The sequence below is a fragment of the Pyxicephalus adspersus genome, chromosome 4 (genome assembly GCF_032062135.1).
Source record: "Pyxicephalus adspersus chromosome 4, UCB_Pads_2.0, whole genome shotgun sequence".
Taxonomy (NCBI): Eukaryota; Metazoa; Chordata; class Amphibia; order Anura; family Pyxicephalidae; genus Pyxicephalus; species Pyxicephalus adspersus.
The window spans coordinates 47,869,116-47,887,242 of record NC_092861.1 but is presented as its reverse complement, the minus strand read 5'-3'; the positions used below and the strand labels follow the sequence as shown (position 1 = coordinate 47,887,242).

The following is an 18,127-nucleotide window of genomic DNA, read 5'->3' as shown; positions in this document are numbered from 1 at the left end:
TCTGGCTAAATTGGTATACTCTGCCTTCAGTGGCTAATTGATGGGTTATTCAGAAGTTAATTTACTAAAGAATTAAATTATTTGCTTGGACAATGGAGTTTTACTCTGTAATAAACAATATTTGGATACTTACTAGTCTGTGTAAACCTTCTCTATTAATTAAGAAATCAACCCCTTTGAGTAATATCAGTTATTCAAACTAAAGGCATCCATACAAATAATATTAGCATATTCTAGCCAGTTTGACAATCTATTTTTTACTGAAAAAAAAATACCTGTTCAAGCACAAGACACCTCCCTCCTTCAAAATATCAACTATCCACTGTTACTGTGTAAGATGTAAAGAAAAAGCTTGTCCAAGCTTCCAAGTCTGCACATTTGTGTATTAAACAAGTGTGAATATGAAATAATTATCAATCAGGCAAAAAAGTTTAGTACTTTTAAAGTAGACTATTTTTAGCTTTGTATAACCCAAATTATTTTTGTAAAGCTCTTAAAATCCACACTGGACACACACATTTAGAAGGAGTAGATATAGGAATAACTGATTGGAGACAACTGATTTCCTGAGTCTGGGATCTAGCAGCACTGGGATGATCTGTAATGTTTGGCTTCTAGAAAAAAATGTATACTACCTACCTGTCGCTGCAAAGGCATCAGTGAACAGATGTCTATATTCATTATTTATCTGATTACTATTCAGTGGAGGTATAAATACAAAATCAAGCTTTTCACAAGTAAGTGTTCGTACAGGATCACTGGTTGATGGCTTCCACTTGAACTTTGCAGTTTGAGCATTTTATAAAAGCACAGAGAGTTTGTTATAGGTGTCTGGTAATAAAAGCACATAACAACTAAGTTGTTTCTTTTCTTCTAAACAGGTGAAGTGTGCCATAAGTCTTACACTCAGTTTTCAAATCTTTGCCGACACAAACGTATGCACGCGGACTGCAGGACTCAAATCAAATGCAAAGACTGTGGACAAATGTTCAGCACGACATCATCACTTAATAAGCACAGACGATTTTGTGAAGGGAAGAATCACTTTGCTGCTGGAGGGTTATTTGGTCAAGGTATTTCACTTCCAGGGGCTTCATGTTTGGACAAAGCCTCTATGATCAATATGAACCATGCAAACACAGGGCTTGCTGATTACTTTGGTGCTAGCCGGCATACAGCTGGCCTTACATTTCCAACAGCCCCTGGATTCTCTTTTGGCTTCCCCGGTCTTTTCCCCTCAGGCCTATATCATAGACCCCCTTTGATCCCTTCCAGCTCTCCAATTAAAGGACTTCCTAGTGTTGAACAGGTAAATAAGGGTCTAAGTCCCCATATGAACAGACCTCAGGTCTTACCAGCAACACAGGACATTTTGAAAGCACTGAGTAAGCACCCATCTTTGGGTGACTCAAAGCCCTCTGATTACATAGGAGACAATAATGCTGACCAAAAGCCACATGACAAAACCAGCGACCAGTCCGAAAGCAGCGACCTTGATGACGTCAGCACTCCAAGTGGCAGTGATTTGGAGTCTACTTCTGGCTCTGATCTTGAAAGCGATGTTGAAAGTGATAAAGAAAAAATCAAAGAAAATGGCAAAATATATAAAGAGAAAATTAGTCCTCTTCAGAATCTTGCTGCATTAAACAGCAAGAGAGAATACAGCAATCATTCTGTTTTCTCACCATGTTTAGAGGAACAGACCGCCGTGTCTGGAGCTGTAAATGACTCTATAAAAGCTATTGCCTCTATTGCTGAAAAGTATTTCGGATCAACAGGACTTGTTGGCCTACCAGATAAAAAAGGTGGCTCTTTACCCTACCCGTCTATGTTTCCCCTTCCTTTTTTTCCAGCATTTTCCCAATCGGTATACCCATTTCCAGACAGAGATGTAAGACCACCCCCTCTGAAAGTGGAACCTGAGTCTCCAAAAGAGATAAAGAAAGTGCAAAAGGGTAGTGGAGAGTCTCCTTTTGATCTCACCGTGAAGCGCAAGGAGGAAAAGATGGTACCAAATGTGCCCTCAAAGCCACTAACCTCAGTATCTTCCAGTCCTGACCAACCTTTGGACCTAAGTATGGGAAGCAGAAGTCGAGCTGGGCCAACAAAACCGGCAGAACAATCTAGAAAGAACCATATATTTGGAGACAAAAAAGATTTGGATGTAGATCCTACAAAACCATCTGATGACTGTTTGCAACATGCTAGACCTGCACCTTTCTTCATGGATCCTATCTACAGGTAAGTTCTGTATGGAAATATGTCATTTTTTTTACTGTTATTGTGTTCTGACAAGTTATCCATTGCTTGTTAACACAAAACAGCAATATATACAATAGTCAGGGTGAATATAAATTGGCAACCTGTAAAAATGTTTCTTTAATTCTATATTTAAATGTTTTAATGCCTTGAGGTTGTATGAACTCAGATTATCAATATTCATATATTCATAAATAGGTAGACCTGCTTTTTATCCAACAAGAGCTAGACTATCTGTGAATACGTTGTATAAATGCTAAACAGTATTAGAGTACAGAAAACTTTATGGCAGGATTTTATACTGATGGTCATCCAAGAAAAAGTACCATCAGAGGATCCAATAGTATGTTATCAATGAAAGGGCACATTACAGCAATTCTTTAATTATGTATTTATATGTTGTATAAGACATTTTTAGAATGTTTTAAAAATAAAAAATGTTATGGTTAAACCAGTTTCAGAACCCCCTTCTAAAGCTTTTATCTGTTGTTTCAGGGTAGAAAAAAGAAAATTATTAGATCCTCTTGAAGTTCTAAAAGAAAAGTATTTAAGGCCTTCTCCTGGATTTTTATTCCATCCACAGGTATGTACAAAACAAACATTCACAAATGTGTATAAAGGCAGCAAAATCGAAAAAAGTCCTTAGGGCAATAATTTATTGGCAATTATCATACTGGAATATATATATATATATATATATATTCTATATATATATAAAAGTTTTAATCCTTGAAACATGAATTATGTATTTGCTCAGACAAGAGGTGTTTATCTTTTTGTGATCACCAACTATCTGTTTACAAATATTATAGGAACCTGATATGATCAATCAGTGACATACCTTATGTAAGAGCTAACCCCAAACACTGATCCTAAAAGTCATTACAAAATCCTGACTGATGGCTTGTACCTGGTCTGCATGATAAAATGAGATACTGTAAGCATTACAATTTTCTTGCTAGAGTAGTTTCCAGAAGGGGGCATTTAGTTTGAATTACCCACACATCCATAGCTCCAGTCCCTTACTTATTTGAAAAGACTCTATTTCTGCTTTAGGAATAGATATCCACTTAACAGAACCTCTGGAACCTTCTGGAACCTCTTATGTGTATGGAATGGTTAATGAGCTCAAGTGAACTACAAAATAGATTAGATTGTTTTGAAACATGAGTTGCTTGAATCAGCAATGGATCACTAGCAAATGTTACCTTTATAGATGCACAGGACACAACTGCGGAGGCTATGAATAACAGAGAAAGTGACTTATGGCTTCTTTCTAATTAGTATAATGTATTGACATCTCCAGACAGGTGCACTCACTCTTCTCAACAAAGAGGCTTTTCTCCACTAGGGACTAAATGCATCAGCTGGGGTTGTTTGCCAGGAAAAAATGTATTAACCTAATAGTGTGATATTGGAAGACTTTTGCAAGGACAGTTTTAAAAGTGCATTTGGTCCACCTCCAAGTATGCACTCATTTTCAAGGAAGGGACCGCCTAATATTTTTGTGTATCTCAAGATTCCTACACTAACCTCAAAAATGTATTTTGGATGTATTTAATGTGTTAGCTTTGGTCTATGATTCAGTATAGTAAACATTGCCATCTTTAAACACTTGAATCAATGTTAATTTCTTACATTAATGCTCCGCTATTTGTGATTCTTTAGCATGGTTTTACATTTATGTATTGCCAGGTTAATTCCCTAATCTTAGATAGACAGTTAATGGATCATCACTGAAATACAGAATGTAGTCTCAAGATCAACTTAGATAACATTTTTAGTGTTGTAGACTCCTAAAATTATTTTAACTATATAGTGGAGTATCCCTTGACTTTTCCTTAAGTATTTAATCTATAGAGCTATTTTGGCAATTATACAACTAGTTTAGGCTAAGTAGGAGCAATACCTATTTCTACGATTTGGTCAAAGATTGTTTAGCCAAATAAGAAAAACTTAAAAGCAACCCCAAAGAAAAACATATGTTGTATTTTATTTACAAGAGACATGCATTTTCCTATATAGCTTAGTGATTCCTAATGGTGCATGAGCTTAAGTACTAAACAGAACCTACTTGTGAATCATAGGTAAAAAACAAAACAGATTTTCGAAAGTGTAATCATACACATATTTCAAAAACTGCAGGTGAGTGGGTATTCCATGGTACATTTTCAAAACCAATCCATGGAACCCACTGCAAAGTTTGGTTAATCTTTCTCTGAAGCTTCCTCTAGCTCAAATATGAGGAGTTGTATAAATAGGCAATGGCCAATCAAGCAACCATTACCAGCCTATACAAAACTGCAATCTTTTTCAGACAACTCTGAGCAACCATGGGTTGCTGACTGCATTTGGCACATAAGCCCACTAATGGCAATATGTTAAATAAAATGTTATTACATTAAAGTATATTGTTAAACTGCATTTCAGGTTGTTGATATTTGTTGTCTTCAATTTGTTCACACTAGCCATTCCAGAAACCTTACATTTCTTCAATCTTTTTTACAGTTCCCAATGCCTGATCAAAGAACCTGGGTAAGTCATTTTGGTGTTTTTGTGGCCAGTTTGCCCTTGTGTGTGAATGCAATACCATCATTTCACAGCTCTTCCAAAATCTGTTTACTACTTAGTAGAAAGCGTATAGTATATAGTTTTGAATGGGATAGCCTACTACAATTATTTTTGCTATAAAAATATATAATTTCTTTTTTTTATTATTTTTCTTTCCTAAAAGTTAATTTTAAGTAAGTGGAAAAGCTATATCAATTATATTATAATCTCAGTATCAAACAGACAATCCATCACTGTTAGAAAGAAGGTGACCCTTTCATTGAACTTTAGTCTTTCCAAAACATTGCAATAGTCATAATTTTATGAATGCATTTTTTCTTGATAAGACATGACAATAAATACATGTTTAAATGCAAAAAGAGAGGCAGACATTCAAAGATTTTTCTGTAGATAACACAAATATAGATTTGTCTATTTTTTCTCATGCAAAGTCAGTTTGATTTATTTTTAGATGCTGTAAAATTATCTTTCCTGATTTGTTTGCATGCTGATGTCATTTAACAGTATTTCTAGTTTATCTTAAGTCCACATATGTTATTTGTTGTAAAACCAAGAACAATAATGAATTACTATAAAACATGAATTAGTAGATCCATATTTCATCTATACCTACATAAAAATGTTTTTGTTATTATATACAGGGCTCACGCATTGCAATCACAGTTATAAAAAAACAAAACCTTAAACAACAAAGCTCTTTAACTGAATGCCTTTTAGATACGGCTACTGGAATCATTGGGGAGCTTCATCAAAAGATAGCAGTTGACCGATAATTCATATTTTACTAATTTACTGAAAAGAGATAATTAATCGCTGATGCTCCACTGCCCACCACTTCTTGGTGATTTGGACCAATAACATTATACTGGTCCACTCCCCTACCTATTCATGTCTGTCCACCTTTCCCTGGAGATATTAAACACTAACCCTGTGCCGCCTCATCCAGGGCTGTCCATGCTACCAACTTTTCCTGGTGACAATCACATATGTATACAGAAGCAGCTACTACACTGACACTATAGCATTAATGCAATCCTTGACCTGGATAAGACAACCCAATTCCTCACCTTGCCAATGATTAAGGCATTAACAAAAAGTGATTTGATTTTTGAAGACCTTGTTATTGCATGTAATGTTATTGCATCTTGTGACAAGTTTTCCTTGTGGAACAGGTCCAGGCAATCCAATTACATTTTTTAGCAATAAAAGGGAGGGGAAGTGATAACCAAGAGTGCACTACTTCTTTCCATGGGAGAAGAAGTGTTACAAAGTATGGATAGATGTTTCTCTATTCATGGTTAGATTTGTTGTAGCAACCCTTGGTGCAATGAATTTTACTTACATTCTAACGACTATAGCTGTATATTAAAATGTTCAGAAAATTTTCTGGAATTTTCAGTTATGGTTGCCTCAAGCTACTTGCTACCTAGATGGATGGCAGATGTATTTAAAGGGTAATGCTAGGCACTTATGGGCTAAGTACAAAGCTAAGAGATCATAGGGGAGATGTCAGTAAAAAAGGGTTTCATAATTACTGAAGAGCATTTTGGTAACAAATATTTGTTGGATCCTCGTTACGTCTTTTAAAAACTGGCCTGTCCATTTCTGAATCCTGTAGGCACAGTTATTTTTTTTGCCAAATCTAGGCTCACGACTCCTAAAATGACTATATGTGGCATTTATATTTGTTCTGATGATAGAAAAAAATCTGTGGGCAATACCTATACATAGAAAAGCCATCCTTTGCTCTGCTTACCCTGCCTAATGTTAAACCTGGCTCTGGGCCCATGTGTGATCAGCCTTAGAGAAAAGACAGATGGGAAATACGCCTATAATTTTATAGTAGGATGAACATTTCCATACACTTTTCTGTTACACTAACAAATCCAGAGGCCACAAAACAAAAACCTAGCTTGACCTATATGTCTACAGTCAGACATCACACTGACTGAAGTTCCAGCATGTGGTTAGTGAATGCAGATTGTTTATCTCAATAGTGCACAAGTTTGAAAAGAATGCTGTACTCTGTTTCAGCAGATAATTAGACACAGAGCTCATACATTTACATGGATCTGCGAGCATGTGGCTATGAGTGTATATACATATATATATTTATATATATATATATATATATATATATATATATATATATATATATGTGTGTGTATGTATATATATATATATATATATAGTATATACATAAATAACTTCATTCCTGTGGTCGTATACACAGCACCTACACGTAGTTGTGTCCAAACATCTAATTTATCTAAGTGGATGATATTGATTGGAATATATTATCCGTATAATTTGTAACATAACACCCTTCGTTTTAGAGGAATTTGTTTTAAAATGCTGATTTAATTTTAATGTCCAAGGCTTCTCAGGAAGTGGTTACAATCCCTGGGCATGTTTGAAAATTAACTCTTACAACTTTTCATTGGCAAGCCTTTCTTAGCCGCCTGGAAGAATTCCATAGCATTTCCAAGGCGAAACGGCTCATTCTAATAATTACACTCAAAGATTGCATTGCCGCTGTGTATATTACATAGGCGCATGTGAGGTCAGTGTTTTGCTGGCAATACTAGAACCAGATCTTATGAAGCTCTTTATATGTAATATTAGTAATTGAAAATAAAACCAGTCTTGAACATAGCTCGCAGCTATCAATACATATTGCAGTAATGGGCTTTGTGAGCTATTTCCCATGTAAATGGGCTATGATTATAGAATCTCTCAGAGCACAAAAATGTCAAGTGATTTAATACCTCTAGATAATGAAACTGACTAGAGTATTAAATGGATATAAATAAAAGATTTATATTATCTTTAGTGAAGTACTTATTATCCCTTACCATAATATGTGCTATCGTAACCTGTGTGCGTTTTTCTGTCAACGCTAATCAGCCTGAAGGGCAAAGGTCATTTGTCATTCACAAAACATTTTCCCATTATACCTATCCAAATACTGAATTGATTTCTTACCCAGAGCAGTCTGACTAGATTATAAGCTTGGGAATTCTGACTGGGCATGATAAAAAATTGATTTTTAATAAATGAAAAAATAGAAGGGTAAAAAAGCTGAAAATGCTAATTCTCCAGATGCTTGGATTAGATAATGGTATTGCTCTGCTGGGATGGAATTACCTGCTATGAGATCAGCAGTAACATTACAGAGCTGTCTGCCCTGTGATCAGTAGGTGTCAAGATCCTTCATGTTGACAAATGTGCTGTCCATAAGCATCTGTGGAGAATGTATTAGCAGCGGCATGATTATGAATCAAACCTATGTGCGCCTGCAACCCTCGCTGCATCCCAAGCCTGGTGTATTTGCTGTATGACAAGTAAATGCATCTTGACTTCCCTTGGAGATTTTTCCCCCATTCTGTGTTTGAAAAGCACAAAGCAAATTGGGAATGGTATTCTGTACGCTGCAATTTGTAACTACCATTAAAAGCTCTAAGCGTGGAACGGTAGGGCACGGCTGTAGGTCACAAGGAAAAACAGAGAATATTATACATGAAAACAGAATAACACATAGGGCATTGCTAGAAAATAGTGAAAGATTTGCAGCACTCTAAACTGGTTCTGCTTTCCAAAGGTTCAACTTCAATATTAAGAGTAGAAGCAAGACCTTGTCTTAAAATGGCACTTGATGCCTTCACAGTTCTTTTTTTTTACTTTCTCTGTTTATGAAAAACAATTGTACCAAACCGGATTACAATAATATCACAGCACATAGAAACAGCTAAAAATTGTTTATTAGTTTTTGAGGCAAAATACTTTTTTCACAACTTTGCACTTAACCTAGCTTTAGTCTGTACCGGCGGTTAGTAGTTCACACTGTTCACTAAGGAATGAACTCTTAAATGTCCTTTTTTAAAGTTTTACATCTCTGTGATACAAGACAATATTTACATATATTATTTTTAATTTGAAAGCGCAGAAAATACACTTTGCCATGCTAGAGATACACACACAACTCCTAATTTCTTATTTTGGGCACACAATTCACACCATGAGTGGTCTTTTAATGCTTATTTTTAGGATAGCAAGTGGGAGGGCGTAATAGGCTCTTTGTGATAACACTGGTAATGAGCAAAGGACATAACCCCCTCTGAATTTCTAACATGTTTTCAGTGCTATATTTAAGGGATTAAAAGAGAGCAAATAAGAAAAGTCTACACTTTAATATTGGTGTTGGCAAAATGGCCCTTTCTACTAATATACTGAATCCTTCAGCAAGTGTTTTCTAGTAATATTCAGTGTACTGGTACTTAAGTTCATATACTGTGTTTTAAACCAATATTTTACAAGAAAGAAAAGAGCCTGTACTCCAAATCCCCCTTTTCAATATGGAATCTATCATTATTTAGCGTTTTATGAACATAGCCAAGCAGATGGAATTTTTTTGTCTTGTTAATGGTATTTTGGGATACATCTGTTATTGAACAGACCACCTGTGTAGAAAGAAAATGAGCTGGCATCCGCACGGGTATATAAATGGTTGTTAAACATAAAATATATCTTATCAAGAATACACTGGAATAAATGCTAACATGCAAGCAAACTTAATTGGGTGCCTGAATTTCTTTTCAAGTTTTTTTATTGACTTTGGATTTAAATATAATGTTACATTATACTGTAGAAATGTGCATAGTATTTTTACTGTGTGAGTCATAACCAAGACTTATTAGGTTTGGTGGCAAGCGTTTGAAGATTTTATGTATTATACTATTGTACTGTCCTACTAATGCACTAATTGTGCTAGTGCTATCATATTTTTCTTTAGTGATGTAAAAAGCAATAATCACAATAACTTTTAGCACACATTTCTAACACAGACTATTAATATAAAGTAAAATACCCGTGTGAATAACTTTCGTGGAAGCAGTCAAAGTCTAATTCGTATGCTGCATACTACTTTCGCAGCATTAGGATATTCCTTTGGCAAGAAAATTAGGGGCAAACTACCTCCATTACAACTTAATCACCCAGTATTGCTTCAGAGGTATATACTCCAATATGTATAATAGACAAACAGATAAAAAGATGTCTGCTGATTGATTACGTCAAAGATGTCTGCTGATTGGATTGGGCATGTTACCATAATTAATAGGCTGCATGTTAACAAGATAACACATTTCATTATTTATTACTTTAAAATCTTTAATTAATTTTGTTGTGTTGTAAGCCAGTAACTGCATTTAAATTGTATTATCCTTATGCTTTATACCATGCTTTTCTTATTACTTGCAGATGTCGGCAATAGAAAATATGGCTGAAAAACTAGAGAGTTTTAATGCTCTTAAACCTGAGGCCAGTGAGCTTATACAATCTGTTCCTTCCATGTTTAACTTTCGAACCACACCAGCTGCCCTTCCAGAAAATATACTTCGAAAAGGAAAAGAACGATATACCTGCAGGTACACGAATGTTTATTTCTGTTTTGGATTTGTGTAGATATGCACTGTGGCAATGGAAATTAATTTAATACATAATTTATCATGAGAGTTGGTTTGATAAAATGGCAGAATAAAGGTACTTCAGATAGATGAACAGATAGACAGAAAGACAATCTGACAAAGAAATGCTGTTCATATGCTGATATTCTTTGTATCATTAAGATGAATCAGACATCATTCTGATAATTTTTGGAAACAGTAGACACCCCTCCAACCTGTTATTTCCGAAGAAAACACTCTGATTTAAAGAGATTCTATCAAGTTTTGAGACTTTTATAATTCACAGCCAGTCAACTAGCATTTTTAGCAGAGTTCCAGTGCTGGCAGATCCCATTGTTTTCCCATGAAAGTGCCACTTTGTTTCATTGTTGGTCATAAAGATTCCCCAGCATTAACATGAGGTTATTAAAAATAGTGTTATTGATAATCTAGAGAATTCAGGAAAAAAATATCTAGGCAGAGAGGTTTAAAAATGGAGCCGATCTATGTATCGGTAGTCCTATCAACAGATGGGAGAAGTACCAGTTAACACACTTCTAACCTACATGACCTGCTGGAACATTGCCTCAGCATACTTTTAATTATAGCAGAACTTTGGGTAAAGGTTGGAGAGCTTTAAAATACAAAAGTACATGCACATTTTTTAAGTCTCCAAACATTTCAAGCACTGGGAATGGTAGATTCATTAGGATGGCTTATACCTTCTGTCAAGAGACAATGACATTGATGTCTGGCTGCAAGAGTCAGATCTGTGGTGTAAAAGTGTGATCTGTAAATCCCACTATTTTCATATTAATGATAAAATGAGTTGTGTGTGTGGTATGGATTATAACTTCCATTTTGTGCGAGCCATTTCTTCATAGATATTTTAGTACTGGAATACCTCTTTGGGGGTTCAAAAAGTGAAGAAGCAGTGTAACGTTCCAAGTAAAATGAATTTCTTATCTATTACCTTAGGTACTGTGGGAAGATTTTCCCAAGATCTGCAAACCTAACACGACATCTACGGACTCACACAGGGGAACAGCCTTACCGGTATGGAATTTTCTAGTTTCAAGACCAATATTGTGTAGACAGTCTTTAACGGACTTGTATATATGTCAGATGATGTTTCCCCTACTGGACCCACTTGCTGTAGACAATCTTTAGTGATTGTTTTAAACTTTGTACTCCCCATTCAGAAACAGCAGCAATCATTCCTGTCACCTGATCAGTGATCTGGTAGAATAGATTATTGAACAAAATTGGAGGACAGCTGTGCAGATATTGATGCTATATTTGTGCCTGAAACGACTCTTCCCTTCAACCCTTAGGTTTTTTAGGTGAGAAGATAATTGGTTATAACCCTGTCAACAAACCTGTCTCTTTGTTCTAGGTGCAAGTATTGTGATCGATCCTTTAGTATCTCTTCCAACCTTCAACGACATGTACGCAACATCCACAATAAGGAGAAACCGTTCAAGTGTCACCTGTGTGATAGATGCTTTGGTCAGCAAACTAACTTGGATCGACATCTAAAGAAGCAGGAGAAAGGAAATCTCTCTGGTATGTCATATTTATTCTGTGATGAGTTTTATACAAGAATGCATTTATTTATTTTTTTGTTTCTGATTTAACTAAGAACAGAAAAATGAGCTGCCAGTATTACTGTAAATACTCATGAAGCAAAATCCAGCCTAACTTTTCTGATCCCCTTTTAGAGTAAAACCTGTTTGAAAGACATCTAAGGCACTACATTTCATATATGTGTGTGGTTGTGAGACGGCGGTGTTGCTATATTTATTGTATGATTAGTCTGGCTGCAGGAGGGAGTCTGTTTTTTTAGACAATAGGAAGTTGAGTTTACACATGGATTTCATCTCTTCTACTCATTGACCCTAGGCACCTTTTTTGTGTAAAAGGTGTTTTTCCCAAACTTCCCCTCAGCTTAGCCATTGTAGACACAATGCATGTGTTACTGCGCTGTGGGAGTGTGAGAATTGACCCTTTCTATGTATTCCATAGGTACAGCTGCATCATCCCCTCACTCAGAATCTGAAGGCCCAGGAGCTATTCTAGATGACAAGGAAGATTCCTATTTTACAGAAATCCGAAATTTCATTGGCAACAGCAGTCATAGCAAGCAGTCACCATTAAACCCAGAAGACAGGTAAGCATGTATTGTAATGTTGTAAATTTAACTGTTAGCTAATCACCTGGAGTAACAACCATCAAAAGAATAAATGCAGTACGATAATCTAGTTTATAATTCATTCTGTATATAATGCTGATAATGTTGACATCTGGGTCTGAAGCAGTGGATGATAATTCTTTCCTATTGTAAAACAGATGAATAAAAAGCTCATGGACAGCTAAATGGAAAGGTGTAGACTTGTGTAGATATAATCCACAACCATCTATTCACTTTTGAATATAAGCATGTACATGTTGCTGTCGGTGAAAACAGGGAAGATCAACTAAATCCACCCTTTCTGATCAGGTTTTACGTTGTTGAGGCATTCCCTCGTGGTCATATTATGTTGTGGGGAGTGGATGATTGTCACCTCAATGCATATTTGTTGGATTATTTGGTTACAAGTATCTATAGATACAACAAAAATAAGGAATATCCAGTAAAATATATATATAGATGTCTCCATTGGTTTGTTAATAAAAGGAAATATATTACTTTTTCAAAAAATGTTGTTATATGATGCACAAAACATGCCTAAAGTTGTTATAACATCTACAAAATACTGAAAGTAATATTTCAAAATAAGGGCCAAATGTAAGTAATTCAATGTGTAGTGAAATGTCTGAGAGTTTCTTTTTTTATCATATTTCCTTTGTCTTTTGATTGGTGACTTGCATTAAACATCTGGCCACAACATGTCCCTAAACAGGAAGTTAATAAGAAGTGAGGGTCATAGGGTCAGCCAGTGTTTCCTTTTCAGAATTCAGCATTCTGACTGTGCTTGATGGATATTTTATCCCTGGCAAATTACTGAACTTGGAGACGTAATTAGCAAATCTGTTTATTCAATCATAAAGCTTTCCTTTCTTTGGGTCCGGTTCATGAAACATTCATCCATGAGAAATGTGATGTAGCATAACTAGCACCATTATTTTGGCAATGCCATCTACTATTTTTTCCAGATTCTGCTGGTGGTCCAAATGCACAATCATTATACTCAGATAAAAGATAGAGGTAGTCACCATGTGTTTTGAACTTGCCAGTAATTATCCTGTTTTGAGTCCGATGGATTTGGATTCATTGCTTTTTCAGCCTTTCAGTTTTAAATAAATCATTTCCTGACTTTTTACATTGATCCTATTTAACAGTGTTGACTTTTCATGTATCCTGGTGGGGGAGAACTATTCAAGAAAAGAGGTTTGTCAAAGAAAAACAGAGTACTGAATAGTCAAGTCTTACTATACAGAGGAAACCCATTGTCTGGGAAGTGCACAAAGATAATTTGGAGAATTACTGAGTCATTTCCAATGTGGCTACAGATGATTTAGCAAACAGATTATTTGCTTTAAAATAAGCCTCTTTTTGTAGTAGCTGCAGAAGCTGATCTGTCCTATAGATGGGATGAAAACCAATAAATTATCATCTGAATTTACAAACTCTGAGAGAATAATTATATGTAAACTGCTAAAATAGAGTTAGTGATTTTTTGAGGACAGACCGGGATTTTTAATCAGGGAACTACCAGGCGTTTTAGTTCAATTTGTTTTTGTGGTGCCACCTTTGCCCACACTGTCCCATTAAAAAGATTCTATTCTATTCTATTTATAAAACAGAAAATCAACCATTCCCTGAAACATTCACCGGTGGAAGTTTTCTATGTGTTTCAATGGCAGTAATTTATTCCAACTAGGAAATGTTTGAGGTAATATCAGATTCCCTGTTTTATAAATAGATCTTCATGTAGATCCAGGTCACACAGACATGGTTTATTATTGTCAATATGAGTCAACATGACTGAGGTTGTAAAGAGTCTATAGTAGATCAATAGATGAAAAGTACTGAAAACTAGTAAAAAAATGTGGCAGTTGCATTTCATACACATTTATGTAGAAAATAACTCAGTCATGGCTTACGTGTACCTAATGGTGTTTTATTTTTGTCTAGGATGAATGGGAGCCATGATAAAATCATGCTGGCTGGTCAGAACTCTGATATCCTGGATGACGATGAAATAGAAGATGACACTATTCTGGATGAAGATGACGAGGAGAATGATTCTGCAGAAAAATCACTGAAGGAACCAAATTCAAGTTTGCTTGAAAACTGTCATGATGATGACTTTGACGAAGAGAGTAAAGCTGCAATAAACTGCAAAGTCTCCCCCAACAGGTTGGTGTATTTTATTAACCTCAATTCTATCTCATGGGCAGTTTCTTACTATCAGTTTTTAAAGCTTTAGTTTCACTGCAGGCCCGGACTAAGGGTCTATAAAAAAGTATTTATTACACCAATATGCAAATATTTAAGTAAATACATATATACCAATAGTGCATAATATTATACAACTTGATTATTGGTAAGAATTACTAACTTTTTTGTAATTATGGAAATGTTTTACACTCTTTTTGGTGTGTTGCATTTTATCACTGCATGTGCTAAAAAAAGGTGTACTTTGTACATTTAAGAACGTATTAAACTGTCTGCCAACACAACAAATACTTAGTTTCTCCCTTGATATTATTGTAGGTATGATGATGAAGATTTCAAAACTGGTCTGTCTGCGCTGGACCAGATAAGGCACTTCACGGATAGTCTTAAGATGAGAAAAATGGATGACAGTCAATATAATGACGATGACCTCGCTGCTTTCACTGCTTCTCAATTGGCAGAGGAGTTAAAACAGCCACTTTTCAGAAAATCCAAGTCCCAGGTAAGCTATTTTATGATTTTCTAAGCTTATAAAATACATCTCAGTTTCAGATGATTCTGACTACTGAGATCATTTATTGACAGCTGACAGTTGACTTGCTTCAAGTGGGTTTTACATCTATTTAAACCTACAGTATAAGGGAAAACTTATATAAAAAATAAAACTTATATGATGCGAACAATAGCTCAATCAGCACAGACCCTACATTACTTTGCCTTTCCTAGACACCAGTACAAGCCCTAATGGAAACACCCAATGCAAATTTATCTTTTGATAGGTGCTAGAGCTCCATGCCCTACTCAGAATCCCAGATAAAAGGTAAAAGTTTGAATTTAAATAAACAAATACAAAAATAAACTAGCAAATAAACAACAGAAAATACTCCTGACATTTGAAATAAACTGGGATTTCAGTTAAGTGGCATAATATACATGTGAGTTATCCAAACATAAATATAAGTGAAAATGTATCTCATAATAAAATTACCTGATTACCATTTCAATAGGTTTACATCTATTCATTCAGTTAAATGGTTGCTGTCTGGTAAATTAAACAAAGGCTCTGTTAAAATAATTAACCACTTAACATTTAAAGTGTTTGCACTACATAACCCATTATTTTGTCAAATCTACACATTTGTCTACAACATTTATTGTTTATGGAACCATGCCTCTATCAATCTTGGAAGGATTTAATATGACTCCTGGAGTGCACATATGCTACACATTATTCTGGTTGGCTAGATAAGAAAATAGGGAATTTGCATAGTAACGACCCTCCCAACTTACCTTCCCAGAAAGAGAGACAACATTTCCAAAAATACATGAGCAACTCCTATCCATTTCTAATATAACTATTTAATGTAAGAGTATTCTAGCTATTTAAAAAAATGTTCTTTTTTTTACTATCATGCATTGATATACCCTGAGCTGGTAATGGTACAAGTCAGACCTATTATGCCACGTGCACAAACTTTCTTATATTTATGTTTATTAAAGTTGGTCAAGATTACCAAAGTTTATTGAACCTTACCAAACATTTAAACTACACTGTGTAGAAATAGTGTCAGGCTGCATGTGTAATTGCTGTATACAAGGTTATTTTATAAAGTATGTAATGTCATATTTTGATTTTTTTTAGGCATATGCTATGATGCTGTCTCTGTCAGACCAGGAACCACTGCATAGTGCTACCCATAGTTCTCCAAGCATGTGGCACAACATGGCAAGGGCAGCTGCCGAATCCACTGCTCTACACTCCATGAGTCACGTATGACATAGTGTTGGAACCTCTTTGGAACCATATCCAACATCTAGCATGTCTCTTCCACATGGGACTGTATAGGAAGAAAAAAGACTAAAGAGCAGGATGCCTTATTACCTGCAGGGTCATCTGAAAGTTTGGTGACCTTAATTAAAAAAAATAAACTATTTATTCTTTGTTTTGTTTTGCACAGCAAAGGCAGCTGCTGATTTCCAGAGCAAAAAAAAAAAAAGGTGGACTATGAAGATAATGGACTTTGGTGGACGTTGAGTCTTCCAGATCATTTTTGTGTTATTCTAACACATTTACAAGCACTCAAAGACAGAAAATCTGAATCTTTTTTATACACACTACTTTACTACAAGTGTGACATACAGAGTCGCTTCTACACAGACAATTTCTATTACACAAGCTTCATGTATTTAACAGAAGTAGCTATTTACAAATGTACATTATCACTTAATGTAGAAAAATAACAGGGAATAATTTGTTCTTTCCTTATTATGTCTTAATTACTTTGTGGGGGAAAAGAAATTATGTGTATATTGTGAATTTTACAATGTTCAGTACTCAAAGAGAGCTTAAGTCATTAAGGGTCATTTTCACCACTGATACCACTAATATATCGTACCGTTCAATGTTTGCCAAATCATTGTTTTAACCTTTTTTTAATTTTAGACAATCATTGTCAGTCAGTGTTTTGACTTTTTACCCATGTACTTGTATTTATTTCTTCATTTTTTTGGAACCTTTGATTTTTGGTCAACATAAGATAGCACTGTTATACTTGGTATGTTGTCGGAGGCACTCACAGATTTTCCAGTGTCTGGAAAAACAAATTCTGTATGGATGTGCTTATTATTGTGTTTCATTTTTTTTAAACATTTCCTTTGTTATGAGATGAAAAATAGATGCAACCTAATTTTTTGTAATGCAACTTTTTGTTCTTGTGTACAAATTGTTTTCATTTCTATCATGAATGCATGATTCCTCTGATTAAAATTGTACCTGTTATTTTATGCTGTTTGTCTGCAAGCTTGTGAGTTGTTATGTTCCTGTTAATCCTATTTGTAAAATGAAGTGTTCCAATCCTGTTTAAATATGTGTATCTTATTTTTTTTTTCTTTCACTTTTGAGGGACCAGATTTAATTTCCATATATTTTTTTTTGTAATCTCATTTTGAAATAATTGAGGTACTTTCTTTAATTGTTTTGTACAAATGTAATTGTTACACATTCAAGTTCATTATTTTGGGAGGACTAAGTACATGAAAATAAAGAACTACATTGTTGGAGGTCAGTGTTAATTCAGCTGAGTCTGTTTACAAGAAAATATTTACTGCATTGAATTTCAGCAACACAAAATGCTTTCATTAATATCAGATATTTTAAGGTATTTACACTTCAGGGGTTACAATGTGTTTTGAATCAAATCATTACCCATACCTCCCAACAGTTCAAAAATAAAATTAAGGCATATCATTTGCACCCTAGTCCACTCAAATTATTAGAGGTTGTGCACAAGTGCATTAGTTTATGCACAAACTGCTTTTTTTGCCCAAATCAGTTAAATATATATGTACCAGTACCTGAAAGAAGCTGCAACTCATAAGATGATATGCAACTCAATTGATTCAGTCAATTCATCAAAAATGAAATTAATATAATAGGAAGAAAAAAAGGGAT

General features: G+C 34.9%; 1 protein-coding gene across 3 annotated transcripts in view; it reads left to right on the top strand.

The window, feature by feature from the left end:
* MECOM (MDS1 and EVI1 complex locus) overlaps nt 1–17,736 on the top strand; it is a 282,160-nt gene extending 264,424 nt beyond the window's left edge. For all 3 annotated transcript variants that reach the window (XM_072408064.1, XM_072408063.1, XM_072408065.1), the window contains 10 exons: nt 882–2,241; nt 2,755–2,842; nt 4,768–4,794; nt 10,090–10,256; nt 11,253–11,330; nt 11,671–11,840; nt 12,300–12,444; nt 14,413–14,637; nt 14,995–15,178; nt 16,319–17,736. In XM_072408064.1, coding sequence (XP_072264165.1) covers nt 882–2,241; nt 2,755–2,842; nt 4,768–4,794; nt 10,090–10,256; nt 11,253–11,330; nt 11,671–11,840; nt 12,300–12,444; nt 14,413–14,637; nt 14,995–15,178; nt 16,319–16,453 — 2,579 coding nt within the window. In that variant the 3' untranslated portion in view covers nt 16,454–17,736. The remainder of the gene's footprint in view (nt 1–881; nt 2,242–2,754; nt 2,843–4,767; nt 4,795–10,089; nt 10,257–11,252; nt 11,331–11,670; nt 11,841–12,299; nt 12,445–14,412; nt 14,638–14,994; nt 15,179–16,318) is intronic.
* The last annotated feature ends 391 nt before the right edge of the window (nt 17,737–18,127 follow it).